This window comes from Typopeltis vanoorti, chromosome 5, assembly GCF_054136105.1.
Source record: "Typopeltis vanoorti isolate ZY-2024b chromosome 5, IOZ_Tvanoo_1.0, whole genome shotgun sequence".
Lineage (NCBI taxonomy): Eukaryota > Metazoa > Arthropoda > Arachnida > Uropygi > Thelyphonidae > Typopeltis > Typopeltis vanoorti.
Window position 1 is genome coordinate 150,883,668 of NC_143553.1, and position 19,529 is coordinate 150,903,196.

A 19,529-nucleotide genomic window follows, 5' to 3' on the forward strand; every position below is an offset into this window, starting at 1 on the left:
TCATACATGGCACGCATAACAAATGACGAGGTTAGAAGGAAAATCTACTCCACTGCTAGAATACAAGAAAATATCACTTTCTTGTATTCTAGCAATACAAGAAAATAACTAATCCAAATCACTAGATTCAAAACCATCCTCATCTGATTTATGCAACAAAGTTCTATGTGGAATCCTGTCAAATGCCTTTGCAGATTATGATGATAAAAAAAAAAAATATTGACTGATACCAATAAAGTTAACAAAAAAAAAAAAAAAAATCAAGAAACCTAACTAGATTAAATGAATACAGATGAGATTGGAGCGTATGGTAGAGAATATTTAGATAAGTTTCCCAAGATTAATAATTGTTGATACATATGTAGGGTACCATCACTTTAATTAAAAGCTTAATTGAAGAAAAGAAAGATAGATGCAACTGTGGAATTAAAGAAGTAAGCTTAACAAAATACAGGTTAGAACATATTTTAATGTAAATACATTAAAAGTTTAAACTTCTTACCTTTATTTTAAAAAAAATATTAAAATGTGTATTAAAATTCATATAAATATTTTAAGTAGTGCATAAGCATTATATTTAACTGCAAAATATGTACATTATATTCCATTTAAAATAGACCCAATATTATGACCACTGAAAACTTTTACCTTGGAGTCATTTAAAGGTTAAAGCTAGATAACTGGAAGAAAGTCTCTAAGCCAAGAACTGACAAGGGTGCATCTGACCTCCTTGTGCTGCATCCTATTTATAGATATTCACATGGTTATGGAACAAATGAAAATGGGCTGAAAAATTAGAACTTTGCCATCCAAAACGTATTCTATATTGGCTTAAACCACAAACAAAAATGATGGTACAATGTAATGAAATGACATGGTAGTTGCCATTAATCTTTTCTGTTTTTGTCAGGGAATGGGCAAATAGTGAAAAATCAACTACTTTAACAAACACAACCTTGGCATTATTAAGATACATCAACGTAATTAGTATTACTGAAACAAAGAATGCAAACACAAGCATTTGGGAAAGAATGGAAGGGATAGCTATAGCATTCAGCATTAAATAGAAAGATAATATTCTTGAATGGCATACAATCTCAAGTGGCGTGATGTAAGTAACTTTCAAAACACAAGATTGGAAAAATCAGACATACTTATTCATGCCTATGATCACACAGAAGTGGGACCGTATATGCTCCAGTTTGAGTTAGTAGAGGAGACAGCTGACAAAGGAAAAGAGTCCTTGTTAGAGATCAGATGAATAGGAAATGAATTATTATTACTTGAGGCCTCCAGGGAGTCACCCAAACTAGCTATCATACCTTCTCTTAAACTCATCTATGCTGGATGGACTCATCACTTCAAGTGGCAAACTGTTCCACTGACTCACTCACTGCTCTGGAGAAAAATCTAGCTGTTATCCCTTTCTTAAGCACACAAAAAAAACTTAAATTCCACTGAAGTCCTCATTCTTCCCCCCACATTCCATATAATGAAAAATTTCATAAGCTATAACATTCATTCAGAAGCTTATAGACCTCTATCATATTATCTCTCTTTCTCCTGTTAACCAGAGTCTGTATCCACATACTTCTAAATTTGTCCTCATAATCTACATTCCATAATCCCAATATAATATTTATAACTCTTCTTTGCATACTTTCCACAGCTACTTTATATCCTTGGAACCCAGGAGAGCAAATATGCACTTATCCTTTCAAGTCATGATTTGTTACAACATTGCAATTATCCTCCGAGTTGTATTTGTAATTTTTGATATATGACCTTTGAAGTTCAAATTCCTATCCACCATAATGCCAAGATCCCTAGCCTCATCAGTTTCTTGTAGCACAACTCAGCTAATATAATATGCCTTGGAAATCTCATCACACCAAATGCAGAACTTTACACTTACTAACAAATTGAATTGACAGCCATTATCATTTGTCCAGATTTCTAGCTTATTATTTTGTGGTACCTCCAAGGAGTGCAAAGACTCATTGAGGGAGGACAACCGTTTTACAACTTTCTGTCTCCATCTACACCAACGCCATCTATTGCTCAACACCATCACCACTAATACTGTTTGTAAATTGCATATGTCCTAAAGACCGATTTGTCTGTATGCCAGATGAAAAACCTGAGTTTTAGGGAGAAAAAAAACCTGTTACTTCTCTATAAGATTGACTAACTCACTTTCAATTGAAAAATTCCATATAAAAATTCCTCCCGTCATGATGAGAATCAAACAACATGCCTTTTCCAATTGAAGGGTGCAAAGTACCGTCCTTCTTCTAGCTGCATTATAGAGATGCTTATTCAAATCATTCTGCAAATGCTAGATATCAGTAGCATCCCTGACTGATCTGCCTATCTTTGCATCATTAGAAACACATCTGTTAAATCCTTCTTAATGTCATTTATGTATAGATTTAACAACAATGGTCTGAGGACTGATCACCAGGGATACACCACCTTAAATCTAGCAGATTCACATCCACTATATACCACTTTTTGATGCCTTTTTGTCAACTATACACTTATCTAAGTCAAGAGTTTATATTCCAAATCCATATTCTCAGTTTATGACACAGTCTTTAATGTGGTATCCTATCAAATGCCTCAGCAAAATCCAACAGTACCATAGTGTATCCATTCTCTTTATCCAAGTCAGCCATTACATTGTTAATAAAATATGAGAAAATTGTTAAAACATGGCTTTCCTTCAGTAAACCCATGCTGGTTTCTTGCAAAATATAGCTTGTTTGTCAACCCATTTCTGTATATGAGTTCTTACCAACTTCTCTAAAACCTTCGGCTGCACTCTAGAGGTACTAACATGTCAGTAGTCACAAACATCAATGTTTGCACCCTCCTTGTATAATAGAATTATCATACAAAGTTATACAAACATGTCCAAGGCCTAGCCAATTCAGCTGAACATTATTTTAGCATATATGCTGATATCCCATCTATTGCTATTGACAAATTCTTAGCCATGTTATACAAAGGTTCTTCAACCTCATTCTTATATATCTTTATCTCTTCACCCGATGTAGTAGTAGCACAGTGCACCATGTTATACACCTAGTTGATAAACCTTAGCAAAATAAGTACTCATTAACTGAACAATCATATCAGCTTCTGACACAAAACTACCATCTGCATCATTCAGTAAAGTTGTTCTTCCACATTCATTCTTTCTTTTACTTACAGTATAACAATAAAATTTTTCTGGAATACCTTTAGCCTGCATAGTCAATTACTTTTCTTTATCCAATATCAGGAAACGTTTAAGAAAAATTTGGAGAAGAGACCAAAACTAACAATAATGATCAGTTTTCCAGTTGGACTTCTGTCTAGGACATGGACTACACCTTATTTACACCATGTTCCAACATAAAGATGGAGAAAACACATATAAGAAATAGCAAACACCTTATTGAATACATTATTATTGGTAGAGATATTTCACACTGGTTCAGGAGAAATGAAATAGGAAGTGTTTGCTATTTAGTTTTGAGTAGGATAAAATGAACATAGGAAAAAAAAAAAAAAAAAAACATACATCTAAGAAAGTTCTAAAAAGAATCAAATTTGAGCAACTTTCAGAAGTAAGCCAGACTCAAATACTGTGATATAACTAAAAATTAAAAAAAAAATTTTTTTTAAAAATTCATAATAATAAATAAAGACTTGCGAACTTGGCAGCAAAACCTGAAGAAACCAACGGATTCAACCTGAAAGAGACACGTGGTGAAGTTGTTCACAAGGAAGGGAAAATAGAAACTTCATGGAAGACGTATGAAAAGTTAAATAAAAAGTAACGGAACAGAAATCACAATGAAAGTTCCTACCAAATAAGTCAATAGGTGTCCCAAATTAAACAGATGTGTTTACATTTCAATATATGAACAATTTCAAAGCATAGAATCTGATGTTGTTAGTAAATTCAACACAAAGTGAATATTTGTCTTGTTCAATCTTGATCTTAAAACAGTTTACAAGTTTAAGTGACACTGATGAACTATGTGAAAAAGTATTTAATTACAAAAGTTTTGCTCATGTTTTACAGACATGATATGAAACAGAATGAAACACATGCACATACAAATATAAAATTTAACAATGTGATATCGAATGATTCAGTAATATTAAATATTACTTCAACATTAAACTCCTTTTAAAGTGTACAAAAAAATACGAGGAGCAGTCAATGACACAATCTCCATAAAGGAAATAAACAAACATCAGAGTTCTTAAACAGGGAGATACAATAATGCCTCAAATCTCCTTATGCAGTCTTTCCATACAGAATCTGATATCATACAGCACCTTAGTGAGAAAACAAGAGCAGACTGCTGATGGATTCTGAACGAAGAGAATTGGAAATTATTAATACTTCATACAGAGTCCAACATAATCTACCATTCCCTAAGCCAAATTTGCTCATCAGACTAATAATCTCTTATTAATTGTATGCTGTTCATATGATATTTTTCAAGTTATGTTTATTAATATTCATTTGTTCACTTATTATTTGAAATGAAGTGCAGTTGTGAAAACTGTGTATTAAATATCGCTTATTATGAAATCGATATTATTAAAACAGAGATAAAAACTGTAAAATATGTAATCTTATTATGCTATTAGTAAAATATAATGTATCCAAGTAATTTTTCAAAATAAGATTTGATTGGTTGTTGTGAGAAATTATGTTATTTTTTAGCCAGCACGTGCTTTAGCGTGAGTTACTGTACAATATGCTAGAAGCCAGTTCGATATCAACAAAACCAGTTAGAACCAGATTTTCGCGGGAAAGGAGAGTAGGATGTCATGAGTAGTATAGAGAAGAGAAGTGACACAGGAGGAAAGGGGAGATATATAACCTGGGGTTGAAAGGAGTAGGGACTGAGAATCGCTGTATTTTGACTTCTTTCTTCGAGCTCTTATTCTTTTATAAATCCCTATCGCCTCGCAGAAGGATAGCGTAGGACAAAAAGGTAATAAGAATGAGTAAGAAATATTGAAAGTTAGGCATTTACGAGCAAGAAGATAAATTATCCAGAGTTAACTAATCAGTTATTGAAACCCAGGACTCTATAATATTTGTGTGCTCTCAAAGTGAAACTATTCAAGAATCAAGGAGTGTTTCTAGGATTCTCGATAATGAGGAAGCTATACTGTTTATACCGGTAAGGATATCTTTTCTATGCCTAGTGTGAAGTAGCAAAGCTTGTTTCTGGAGAACATGATATAATTCATATTGCTGAAATTAACATTTCAAGATTGAATGTGTGTTATAGTGAAACATTTCCTCGTGAATGCAATATGTGAAGTATTTCTGGATTAATAGTTCATATTTGAATGTGTGATATAGTGAAGCCTGATATATAGTGATATATAGTGAAACATTAAACGATAACTTTGTTTAGAGTGAAATTGTGTTTGGAATCTTTGATAATAAGAAGAGTGGAATTTAAATGAATAAATTGTAATCGTAAATGATATACTCAACTGAGTAAATTGCTAATGTCTTAATGAGAACCTATTGATTCTTAATTGTATTATCCCTACTAGAGATTCTTGTTTTAATGTAAATTTATGTGTTAAAGCATTACATATTTTTATTTGAGTTGAACCTTGTGTTTGCCTGATTTCTTTCATTGCACCGCTCATTAAAATAGTTCGAATCTTAGCGGGAACCCTATATTCAATAAGAAGAATTTTGGACTGAATTAAGTTGATAACTATATGGTACTAACTGATGGTTGATTTCACAACATTGCCTGTGTGAATTAGAACATAGAGTGGCGCAGTTAAAAATAAATTTTCTCTGTGTTCAAATGTGGAGTCAGTCAACAACAAGAATATACATCGGAGTAGCACGTAGGATACAACACTGCTTACATTCATGGCACTCTTCATAATTTTTAGGTTCTTCGTAATGAATAGCAGTGGATCATCCATTTTGAAAATCCTGGAGTATTAGACCCTTGGTTGATTGTATTCATGTCTCATGCCTCAAATCTCCTTATGCAGTCTTTCCATACAGAATCTGATATCATACAGCACCTTAGTGAGAAAACAAGAGCAGACTGCTTGGGTTCATGGCACTCAACGTAATTTTTAGGGTCTTCATAACATAGAGCATTGGATCTTCCATTTCGAAAATCCTGGAGTATTAGAACCTTGGTTGATTGTGTTCGTGTCCCATGCTCCTCTGAGCCCTTGTTACTTTAGTAAATACACATAAGTGCACCTTCATATCTAATAGTTTCAAGTGTTATCAACAACTGCAGTAATTATCATATTCCTCTGAGGAATAAATTAATCTTATTTCCAACCCCAATTGAAAGGTGCATCTGCAAGTAGTATTCTTGAAGGCTTTTCATATTCAAGATATTGTAAATTATACTGCAGTTCATATATAAATTTTGTACTTGATTTAGTATGGTACTATTCACAGTATAGAACACATTGTGATCTGGAATTATAACACTTTAAATGCATTAGCATCATGACAGTATATATTACTGACCAAAACCTAAAGGAGAGAGGAGCATCCATTGTCTGAGGCACACTCCTAATTGTGCATTTTATGATCTCATTTGGATACTTCTGCCAATGACTTATCCATTAATTCAATAAGAAGGATTAAAGGCAATGTTAACAAGATACAACTTACTTCAAGTAAAATAAACAAAAAATTAGTGGTGATAGGTTTTATATGATGTATCTTTGGTGCAGCATCATTTTAGCATTTTGTTTATATTTTTTTATCATTTTTTTTTAATATAATGGTTGAAAGCATAATGGATTATTAAAATTTTTGCTTATATTTGTTAATTTCAAATAAATTCAAAGAAACTCTTCTGGATAAGAGTGTACTACAAATTATTGTAAGGTTCTAGTGAAATATGCTAAGTATGGTATAAGACAGTGCATGGGAGCAACAACAAAGGATAAAAGTCATAGCTTATCCTCCACCCCCCCCCCTATAGAAAAGAACATCAAAGAAGAATAAAAAAAAAAAAAAAGGCAGCAGAAGGTGCAAAATGCAAATTTGTACAGAGAAGACAGACAAAAGCTAAACAATTATATCAATCTAATACTGTAATTTTATTATGAATGGTTATAATGCATAGCAATTTGTTTTACAATAAAGGTAAAAGTTCAGAGAAAATCAAACATATGGCATGCACACATAAACAAGGCAAAAATATATGAATCCTAAATATTAAATAATTGTGCACATGTATATATATACAAAAATTACCATTTAGAAGAACAGATGTAGTGTTATTATGAACCCTTCTTATCCTGGCCAAATGGAATTTGCTGTGTTCCTAGAAAGAAATATATATATACAATTGCATATAATGAGCTATGCAATATATAAAAAAAAGTCTGAAAAGTACATTTGTCAAATAAGCTTTTGGAATACCTACTACAAAGGAGTAGGGAATGAAGAGCAAAGGATCTGGTCTTCCCTTCTGGAAAGTATACAGACTGGATGAGAGAATTATATACACAGCAATGGTTCATGTTGGACAGAAAGCAAATGAAAACTGCACCCCTGCCAGTAAATAATAACTGTGTTGTCACCTAGGAACTGCTAATGAGCTGGCCTGGTTGGCCGAGTGGTTAGCATATCTGCTCTCCAGCCAAAAGGTTACAGATTTGAATCCCACTGTGGGCATGGGTGTTTGCGATTGTCTGTAAACACTAGGGGTGGTGGTGGTGGGCAGTAGATGGGGTTGGTGTAGATGACACGGTTCACTGTAGTTAGCGGAGATGGAGAGTTGTAGAGTAGGCGCCCTCCCTTGATGAGTCTTTGGACTGCTTGGAGGTGCACGTAATAATAATAATAAACTAATAATAATATATAATGAGCTACTTTTCAAAGTGCATCAATAAGACTACTGCTATCGAGCATCTAAATGAATAAGAGATGAATTTCATCAGCTGGTGTGAGATCACTATTTGGCTTACTATACTACAGGGTAACAACCTTTTATAAGTGGGAAACATTAAAAATAATAAGATAGGTAATTTCTTTAAAAGCCAAGAATGAAAATAAACATGAAAAATTCGGATCTGATTTTAAAGAAAACCAAATTCAATGTTTTCAGTCTTTCCAACTTCATTTCAAGGGGCTGGCTCCATGAATAAGTCAAGAGATGACACATTTGCAAATCAACTCAGCAAGGACTTCAACCCCAATAATATTAAATTGGGAATTCTTATATAAAACTCCAACTGACTGTTGATTTAAAGACAACATGAAACTTTAAAGGGGTGAGCATGGGTTCCCTAGTGTGCAAGTATTAATGGCCAGATGTGAGAATTAAATGCCACTCCATTTATTATGAAGTTGTTTGGAATTACAGACAAAGCAATTAAGGCTATGAGACCTATTTATTATGCCTGCTAATTGTATGTGGTTTACTGGCTGGTCTGCACTGTAAGATAAAAAGCCTGAGTTTTTGGAAGGATAAACCTTACCACCTCAGTATGAGACTAGGTAAATCACCTTCAGTTAAGATGTCCTTATAATGGTTCTCGATGTCCTAGACAGGATTTGAATCTAGATATTTCAAGTCAAAAATTATCATTATCATCAACAATTCCAGGATAAGAATCAATGCAATGTATTCTTGCTAGCATATAGAAGATAACTTCATCTTAGTTCAAGGCAATTAGAACATTTTATTTTTATTTTGACAAATTCAACACAATAGAAAGTTACAACTTCTAAACTTTTTGCTCAAATGTGGTGAACATGAGAAAAAAAAAAAAAAAACTGCTGGATTTTAGTCTTCACAAGTCTTTTTTTTTGGTCTTCCTCTCTCTCTCCATACCTACCAGGGTTTTACTTCTCTGTCCACTTTCTTCCTTCTATAATAAATAGCCCTGTCTCATTAACCAGATATCTTATTGATAAGTTTGTTGATGACAATCAAACAATTCCAAGATCTTAAGCTTCTTGCTGCTATTCTCCTATGGGGTTTACTTATTTATTTATGCTTATGGCTACATGAAACTGGTAAGTGAAAAGTACAATCACAATTTCCAGCAACAAATGATGAAAATCTTAACATATAAAAGTTCATTACATAAAAGACACAACCAGCTTTCTAAGTCTTTCCTCTTTTTTTTTTCTTTTTTTTTTTAATAAAGCAAAACTTGTCATAATTAAGCCAGGGACAATTATCGTCCTACTGTAACAAGTATGACAAGGCTGCATGTTCTCACACTACTTCACAACATAAATGTAGCTGTATCCTAGGTTTAATTAGAGAGCAGTTGTGTCTTGTGTGAGAAAACTCGATCCATTAGAGGGGGGCCCATTTCACATTACATCATCATCTTCTAACATGAGGAGTTCTGTTGATACCATAACAAGGACTATGAGAATAACATCTTCGTGGTGAGACGGGACCATGATCTTTTGCTTCCTCCATAACCACCGCCACACCAACTACAGGTCAAGGTCCAGGCTGGAAAGCCAATCGAAGGCCTCATCCGTTCACTTTGTGGATGTGATACTGTATTCTATAATCTACTTGTAGATTATAGAATACAGTATCGCATCAATACAAAAACATATACATAATGTATACATTTTTTTATTTAATAAAATAAATTTTATTATTTTTTTACATACAAGTAGATTATACTTTTTTACAAGTAGATTATAGACAATAACATAAAATTCTGTGCATCAACAGCAGCTTCTATGTGGCACTGAGATGACGTGATTTCTGGCAGCTTGTTTAAAATCTTTATATTTTATATATGGAGCTTTTATAAATGCTGTGACAGCCCTGATGTACTTTTTGGTACAAACAAAATGCAATATTTGCAAAGCGCACCTTTCTGTAGTTTTGAATAACACAACTATGGTGAGTATTCCTTTAATGAAGCAAATCTAAACTGTCTCTTTCCAGAGGAATCTTTTTTGAAATCATAGTCCACGTTGGGAACATAAGTATTAGAAAGGATTTCAAATTTAAAGTTGATGTTATAGTGGAAACTCCAACGTAAGAACCAATATCATATTCTAATAAATTATTTGATGAAATTGACTTGATAGTCATTTTGAATCGATGTTCCAGGAATCGGATCAACTTGTGTAACCAAAGGCATACATTTTTCCTGCTCAATTTTTATTTTGTCTTTTTTGCATTTTCTTCCCTAGGGAAGAAAAATAATTCCTTATATCCATTCTGAAAGAGGGGAAACAGAAGTAAGAAAATATGTTTTAGAATAAAATTATAAATACACGATATTCATTTTACATCGATTTTAATGATATTTAATTCTTGGGGGAGGGGAAGTATTCAGAATTAATACAGTTTTTAGCACAATTTCATATATAAAAAAATTGACTGGTATTTTATTAAAAATCAATAAATTAATCCCAAAATCCTAAATTAAATTATTTCAGTTTAAAAGCAAAAAAAATCATAAAACTAACAAGCAAAATAATATTAAATTACATACACTTACCTTTTAAAAATGTATATTTCTTTTTATATTTGTTTCACTATAAATTTACAATTCACACTTCACTCAATGACTCACTAGACACAGAGGGAAAATGAACTGGTCACTGTTCACAACAGTAATGAACATTTTTTCACAAATCAGAATGAACCAAAAACAGGAATATGTGTTTTATTGCTGCAATAGATGAAACATGTTCTATGGCAGTGTTTCTCAACCTGTGGTCTGCAGGTAGACTTAAATAAATATATATTTTTTAATAATCCAAACAAATTAAAATTAAATAAGTAAAAATTATTGAAATCAAATAGAGACTTGAAAAAACCAACAAATAGCATCCGAATGTTCAAAGGCAGAAGCAATAAAACTATATTGTTGTTCACTTCACCCTTCTTTTATTACTTGTCATTCTGGCACTACAATAATTTGTAGCGGCAGAATGACGAATAATAAGAGGATGAAGAACAACAATAGTTTTATTGCTTCTGCCTCCCCCTTGCTGTTTTGTCAGATTTGAAGTGAACATGTGTTATCCGCATTTCAACCAACTGCTTGTTGTTTATTGATTTTTATTACTGAAGGTTTTCTTCCTTCAAATTTAGCACTTCAGAACTGCTAAATGATACTTGGATAAAGTGTGTTGTGAGTCAACCCCAATATTTATATATTTATATATTTTTCAGAAACGTTTTTTTTTTAATAATTGAAAAGTGGCTTAGAACTACGACTTTGAAAAGAAGAGCAAATGAAACAGGTGATGGTAACCCTAATTGTGATACATGTGTTGTAATGGCGAGTAAATATGATACTATTAAAGTAGAAGAAACAAGCAGTTCAAAAAAAAAAAAAAAAAAAAAAATACAGTAGGAAATATAACAGTTCATATTTGGAATTCGGGTTTACTTGGTGTGGAGATAAAAGTGAACAGAAACTTCAATGTGTTTTGTGTTATGAAATGTTGTCGAATGAGTGCATGAAACCTGTGAACTCCGACATTTAGAAACTAAACATGATGTGAAAAATAAACAAAATGAAAAAAATAAATAAATAAAAAGCAATTTCAGCTACGCCTACCGACATTAAATCATGGGACAGATGTAGTTTCGGCCATGGGTTCAATTAACAGCAAGGTACTCAAAGCATCTATCTCTTAAGTTTGGGCATAGTGAAAACAGGAAAACCTCATTCTATCAGGGGAAAATTTACTACTTCCAGCTATAAAAGATGTGGTAAAAACTATGTTTGGCAACAAGTTACTAAAAGATGTTGATTTGACTCCTCTTTTAATGATACTGTAGGTTGCAGAATTAACGATATCGCAGGTGACGTAGAATCTCAGTTAACCTAAAGAGTTAAGAAGAGCCCATATTATGAGTTACAAACAGACGAGACTACTGATGTTACAGATGATGCACAGTTATTATGCTACGTAAGATATGCAGATGAAAACAACTTTCATGACGATATTGTTAAATTGTGAATGAAGCTATGTTATGTAATTTATTATTTTTCATTCACATTTAACATTGCTTATTAAATATTAATCATGGTTTATATAAAATTGTTTATTATTCCTTAATTAAGAATTACTAATTAAATATTTATTCAAAACTTGACCTATTATTAGTTTATAAAATAATAATATGTTTAGAATTTTGTATAACTAAATATATGTGGTGTAACGTAAAGTGTTAATTTATATTTAACTGTATACGTAATCAAAAAGTTAAAGAAGTAGCTTAAATATTCTGTTGTTTTATTTTGTGAAATATTTAATGTTATGTAATCACTCATGAATAATATTAGACCATACATTACATTAGCGAAATGTTTACGTGCAGTCTGTTGTCATGGAGACGCACGCGTAAACAACCACGAGTGGAGTAGAGCATGGCGTTCGAAAGTAAGGTGGGAGTGAAGGTCATAGATAAGATAGAAAGGAGAGAAGAATTATTATTAAGGAGTGAGGAGAGAGTTTTGCAGAACCAAGATTATAAAATCCTCAGGGCAGAAATTTATGAGTATAGTGTTCGGAAGTGAACCTATAAGTAGTGAAACATAAAGTTTAATGTTATAAGCGAAATCTGCTGTTGTTATGAAGAAAGGTTGATGCCGTAATCAGATAAAAGGAAACTGGACAGTCAATGCGAAAATTCTGATTAGTTCTAGTTAATCTGGATTACGATTAAATTCTATGTTGCCCTAGGATAAGGTTATATTGATTACTTGGAGAAAAGTGAACAGGAAAAGATATTAGTACCTAATTACTGTTGTTTGGAATAGTGAAGTGCGACTTACAGTAATACAGTTTAAACTATGGAGAATATTTGTTATGTGTGTGTTCCGCTAATGTTAATTAAGTTAATTCATAAGTGCTCTCTCAATAATTTGATGTATTGAAGAATTTGTCTGGTAAGAGTAGTTGTATAAGTTTCTCTATTCTAGCATTAACTGTAATATATCTCCGATGCTCAAGGTCCGGGAATATATTTGCTTGGAATATAGCTTACGTAGTTTATTGCCTGCTGTGAATATAAACATTGAGCTGATAGATTTGTGAAGACTGAATAAAATGTGAAATTGTTATATTAACTTGAGATAAGAAGATTTGTGTTTTTGAGACTGTGAATAGTATATGAAAGTTAGAACATTGAATTAGCATCAGTGACCTAAGAAGATGTGTTAAGTTAATTGTATAGTTCCATTTTAAAATAGAGTTCTTGTATTTGTTAACCATATCATATATTAAATGTTTTATTTTGTTGATCTAAATATTGTGTTTGCCTGAATTCCTTATTATTGCACCGTTCATAAATATTCGAATCTTGCAGGAACCCCAAGTAAAAATGATAATAGATGATTCGGCCTAATGAGATGACTGCTAACTTAATTTAGAACTGATCCTACTATTTATATAGACTAATCTAAGAATAGGGTGGCGCAGTATAAATATAAATTTCCCTACTTTTGGATTGGTGATCTTTTCGTAATTAGTTGTATTATTCATAAAAGTGACTTGAAACTAGATAGATTTAGAACACGACAGAAAAGAGTCATCACGACAATATTCTGTTTTGTAGAACTTTGTCTTCCCGAACAACTGGAGAAGAAATATTTCACACTCTCAATAATTACATAAAACACAAAGTTGTTTCTTTGGTCAAGGAAGTGGCTCTGGATATGAATCGGGTATATTGTTTCATACGTAGGGAAATGTTGGGTTCCAAAGGAATGCGACCAGAATTTAAAACTGTGCTATACAACGCTGTAAAGCTAACTTGTTTTTATAAAGGCTTGACCATTAAATAACAGGTTATTTTCAGTATTCTGCAATGAAATGGACAGTTGAGTTTAATTTGTTTGTAAATTGTTTAAGTTACAAAAGTTTAATTGTTTGTAAATAAACATAATTCTAATTTTGCATCACTCCTTGTTGACAAAGCATAGTTATCAACACTATCCTATGGTTATCAACACTAATTCAGACATTGTATTCGAAATTAAATGAACTAAATCTCTCCCTTCAGGGAAATTCCTTAACCGTTCTTGATGCCTATGATAAAATTAAGGCATTCGAGAGAAAAAAGAAAAACTGGTGTTATGCATCAGTTATCTAAAAGACAGATAATGTGCACCTTTTCCAACATTGGAATCCTTTTTTGTGAAAAATTATCTTTTTGTTGATTCTGAGTTTCTGGAAAGGATTTGTGTCCACCTCAGAAACAGAATTTTGAAACATATTTTCTGAATAACTTTTATAAGAAATTTCTGTGGGTTCAAGATCTTTCAAGCTTATAGTCACAAGAACAACCTTTTGTTATCAAAAAAAGAGCAGTTAATTGAGCTTTCAAGTGACAGTGGGCATAAAATGCAATTCCGTGATCTTGGTTTGGCTCGATTCTGGATCTCGCCTTCAGTGAGAAGCGAATTTCGCAAATTATCTGAAGAAGCACTGAAAATCATCATGCAGTTTTCTATAACTGATCTTTGGGAGAAAGGATTTTTATTGCTCCTTCAAATAAAAACAAAATACAGAAATCGTCTTAGTGTGTGTGCCGATCTTCGACTGAAGTTGACCAATATTGAGCCAGACATCCATCAACTCTGCAAGGTCCAAGAAGCTGAACCATCTCATTAAAAGTGAGTAGTAACATAATTATATCTATTATTTATTTGGACTACAGTTCCCAATTATTCTCGTTACTGGTTTTGGAATTAATCCATTTCCAAAATCGGTGATGAAACGAAAGTTATGCAAAGTGACGTCATGGTGAGGCTCATCTCTGATGGCAAGGAGGATAGCTGCTCACATTCCATTTAGCAAAGTTCCGTACCTCATATGATTGCTTGCAGGAATTTGGGCCGAGCACACGCCAAATCCGTCGCATGGAGACAACAACATCCGTATAGTCATGGATTATACAGAAACATCACAACGTAATGAATATAAGCAGCACACAGGACAGATATAAATAAAACCACCACACGATTAATGAATCTGCCAGATTTATGATGACCACTGTTGTGTCCCTGGATAAAACAGGATGGATATAATTAAAACCACCATCATAACACGATTGGTACAAATATCATGCGTATGGTATATATGGCATACGATCAAACTTGTTTAACTTTTTGAGAGCCATTAGTAGCAGAGGCTCTACCAATCAACTAACCTTTGTATATCCATTCCCTTTATCCAACTCAAGGACAGAGGTACCACCCTTCTTGAAAAGAGGCATCATGGAAGATGTAATGACAAAAGTTGAAGTGAGATGTTGCTGTAGAAGGTGCCAGTTGTGGTTTGGTGATAAATAAGCATATCAGGTGTAGATGTCTGCAGGTGGTACACGTCACTGATATCAGAATTAAGACTGCTGATGTTAGTGAAGTCAACCTGAAAGTTTTTTTTGTTTTATTGTGAGGAATTCTGAGATATTGAGGGATTTTTTTGTTGAGTGCATTTTTATTTACTTTTTCTGTAGCATCTTTAACAGTTTTAGAAATTTTTCATGGGAGATTTTTTGAACCACAGTGACATTAATTCTTTTTACTGTTGATCACAGTCTCATGAATAAAAAAAGTAAATTTAAAGAGTAGGAAGCATGCAACCGAGATGAGGAACTTGGAGGGGGGGGGGCATCAATCACTTGCACTTCCTCCAGGCAAAACTCGTAAAGCAAGCAGCAGCAGAATTATTCATTAGTTAATCAGAAAGCCTCCTGAAATATTAACAGCAAGTTCGGTCCCATGTACTATCTTTCTAGCAGCCATCATGTGGAAACTGCTTTACAACTGTGCCTCTGAATGGAGGTGGTACTGATTCCCTTGTTAAAAAATTTGAATGTTGAGGACAGACACAGGAGGCCTTCACCTACACTATATATAAGAAGAAAAAAAAAGGGGGGTGCAGACAGAAACTAGAGACCCTACTGTAGGGACTAGAGATGATATATGGCAAAGACCACTTCACACTTCCAAAAAAAGCGGGGTAGTGGTGTTTCACCATGCGATGAAAGACATTACTATCTAGAGATCTATCTAGTTGGCTTTTCATCCAAGACAAGATATCTTTTTAATGTGGTTTTAAGGTTAATTAGGTTTCTTAAGTATTTAAGAAATTTAAACTTAATTTTCTTATTTGCATGTTTGCTATGTCTGTCAATGCATGTATCCTCTGAACAGTGTCTTGGCAGGATGAAAAACCATGCCATCTCCATGTAAGATCAGTTAAATTGCATTCGGCTGAAAATTTTAAAGGATTCTTCATATCCTACACAGAATTGAAACTTATATCATTCTAACAAAAGGCAAACAAGCTATAGAGGATTATTACACACACATACACACAGTTATTCTATCCTTACTAGATGTGAAACATTACTTGGGCAGATAAATGGCACAACAGTGATTAATTTTAATTAATCATCCATTCAGAAACTAATTGTAGAATATCACTATTAACTGTCAGAAATCCATACTAAAAAAAAATATATAATATTTTAAAAAGCAGTTACAGATTGGCTCATTGATATAATAACCCATACAATCCTCACTCCCATCTACCCATACATACACATTGGCCTTTCACAAATATCCTCAGTGCTCTGAACTGTTCCCAATGGCAAAGTTGAGTTTGCATTCAGAATTGGGAAAGTATTTTACCTTGGGTATAATAAATGTTAAAAAAATACCAAGCAATTTTAAATCTGGTTTTACTCGATTTCCCAAGTAAGCAAACAGACAAACAAGTGAAGTTTGCGCCTGCAAGTGATGCAAGTCTAGCTGATCCTACAGGTAGTGCAAGACCAAGGCAACTCGTTGCTTGGTATTTTTTTAACATTCAGAATTGGGGTTTCTCATCTTTAGTCAGCTTTTATAAAGAAGTTATGAGCTATATGACACATACATTTACTCTTCTCTTAAATCAAAAAAATATGTTTAGGATGTGTAAATGATTTTCTCAATGACAAACATTACTTCATTATAAACAAACTGAATTAAACTCACCACTAAAATTCAGAAAAATAATTGTCTGCCTTCAATGGTTAAATTGGTGACAATCCACATCTGGACTCTTTCATGGTATACTGTAAATGCATCCATACTAGTGTTTATATTGAAAATATAACCTCCACTGAAGCTCATAATTCTTCTTCTTATTATTATTATGAGCTTGGAGTCCTTAGACTTATTGAGGGAGGCCCTAAACATCATGCTAAACACTATCCAACATTTGTGCAGCATCTATTATACTTTGCTTTGAACTCATTCAGTCATGGCACCTACAACAGACAGACTCTGGCAATGTATTCCACTCATTCACCACTCTCCAAACAAAAAAACCTAGTTCTAACACCCTTGCTAACTACAGTCTTGCTCAGTTTCCAAGGATGCCCCTAGTTCTCCCAACACCAGACCTGTTCTGAAAAATTTACTCTGTATTAATCTTGTAAAAATTCTTCAGTAATTTGTTCTATCACCTTTTATCTCAATATCCTCATATCATATCACCTTTTTTTCATTTGTCAAGCAATTTCTGTAACCCACAGATCTTCAACCTGTTCTCATAAGGTTCATTCCATAGACCTGCTACCATCTTGGTCACGAGCCTCTGGATCCTCTCCACCCCTCATCACTAAGAAGCCCAGGTGACCAGATTTGTGCACAGTAGTCATGATGGGGTCTTATCAAGGCTCAATAAAGAGGAATAATAACCTGCTTGTCTCTGCTCATCAAAGCGTTTTTCAGTAACCAAGTAATCTGATGAGCTGCTTTAGCCACTTTTACTATGTGCCCTCTAATCTTCAACTCCCTATCTACTGACACTCCCAAATCTTTGGCTTCATCAATTTTTTGGCACATGGTTCCATCAAAGTGGCATACAGCTGGTAATCTTTTCACCACAAAATGCATAACCTTACACTTTCCCACATTAAACTGATATTCGCTCTCATCTGCCCACACTGCCAGTCTATTCAAATCATCCTGCAAAATTTTATTATCATCTGTATTAACTAGTTACTCAATTTTGCATCATTGGCAAAATAACTGAACAGTTCCTCTCAGATCCCTTCCTATATCATTAATGTACAAATTAAACAGTAGTGGCCCAAGAACAGAGTCCTGTGGCACACCACACACACCTTCTTCTGGACTCTCCTCCTGAATAAATTACTCTCTGATATCTCTCCATCAACCATCCTCTTATTCACCTCACCAACCCTAAAAGAAAGCCACTTTGCCCAAAAAGGAACTTCCACTAACATGGATTTTAGGTAAGGTGGCCTGTTCCGGTCTCATGTTATCTCTTACTTGGTCTTCCAATTCTTCTTTTTCCACCAATTTTACGTCTTTTATATTTTATATATTTTATATATAATATTTTTGGTAGTCTTCCACTAAATGTTAATAATATTAATAACTGGTCAGGCAACTGAGGTCAATAATAATTCGGATGGGGGAGGGATTACGGCACCCCCTCCTTCACGAAATTTACTTTTTTTGTACATATCATTTTTCTTCCCTTCCCCCTCAATCTTACACAGTTTTTCTCGCGCTGTTAATATCTTGGGTTGTAAAGTCAACTTTTCGATTAAATGTCTTAATTTGAGACAATGACTTTAATTTCCGAAACAAGAATTTAATTTGCGCGTTAGATGTAAAAAGAATTGACTATTACATAAATGATGTCAATGAAGGAAGAGACGCTGCACAGTTTCTTATTTTACTGGAACAGCGAAAATATTAAACGGCAATTCACGGATAAAATGTTATCAACAAACGATAACAATTTCTGGCAGGTATATTATCATATTTTTGTACCATATGGTACAGCACTGTTTTGACCAACAATGTCTTTTTATATTATCCAACGTTTAGACTCAATTTAGCTGAAGAAGATGAATTATTAATTAGAATATCTATCTTTAGCACGAAGAGAGAAATATCATCCACGGAAATATAAAGCTCAACTTAATTTAAACGCATTTTATCCATTCAATGAATGATTATAATTGGCATTATAACCTTAAACACATTCCATCACTTTCTAAATCACGTAAATTAAATAATATTAAAATATAACTCGCCAAATAAGAGTGCAATGACACATTCTTTTCGCTTACTTGGATAAGATCCAAACTATGTTACTATTATAGAACATGCTTCTATGTCACTTGCCAGCAAATCTAACTTGTGTATTTGACAAGCAAATACAATCCAGAATGTGAAAATATTCTTAAACGCAATTTGCGCCACACTGTAAAAACAAAGATATTCATTGCACGAACAGCTAACATTTAACCGCACCCAACACGTTTGTACACAAACTCGCTCTCTTCACTTTCAAAAGATTACATGATGAAAAACATAGATGGCACCACGATGCTATGTTAAAATTTGCAGTTTGAAAAATGGAAATTCCGTACTGTAGCAATGTCACAAAAAAAAGTTAAATAACAATTGCTTTGTATTATAATTTATTTATGCAACTTATTATTTAACACATGGCACTT

At 33.3% G+C, this 19,529-nt stretch overlaps 1 protein-coding gene across 3 annotated transcripts in view; it reads right to left on the reverse strand.

The window, feature by feature from the left end:
• Mgat3 (beta-1,4-mannosyl-glycoprotein 4-beta-N-acetylglucosaminyltransferase) overlaps window positions 1-19,327 on the reverse strand; it is a 52,996-nt gene extending 33,669 nt beyond the window's left edge. For 2 of the 3 annotated variants that reach the window (XM_090392836.1, XM_090392834.1), the window contains exons 1-2: window positions 19,140-19,327; window positions 7,280-7,349 (exon numbers count right to left, since the gene is read on the reverse strand). In XM_090392836.1, coding sequence (XP_090248962.1) covers window positions 7,280-7,282 — 3 coding nt within the window. In that variant the 5' untranslated portion in view covers window positions 7,283-7,349; window positions 19,140-19,327. Of the gene's footprint in view, window positions 1-7,279; window positions 7,350-10,515; window positions 10,649-19,139 lie in introns of those variants that run through there. The other variant, XM_090392835.1, reaches the window with a different exon arrangement.
• Between the last annotated feature and the right edge of the window lie 202 nt (window positions 19,328-19,529).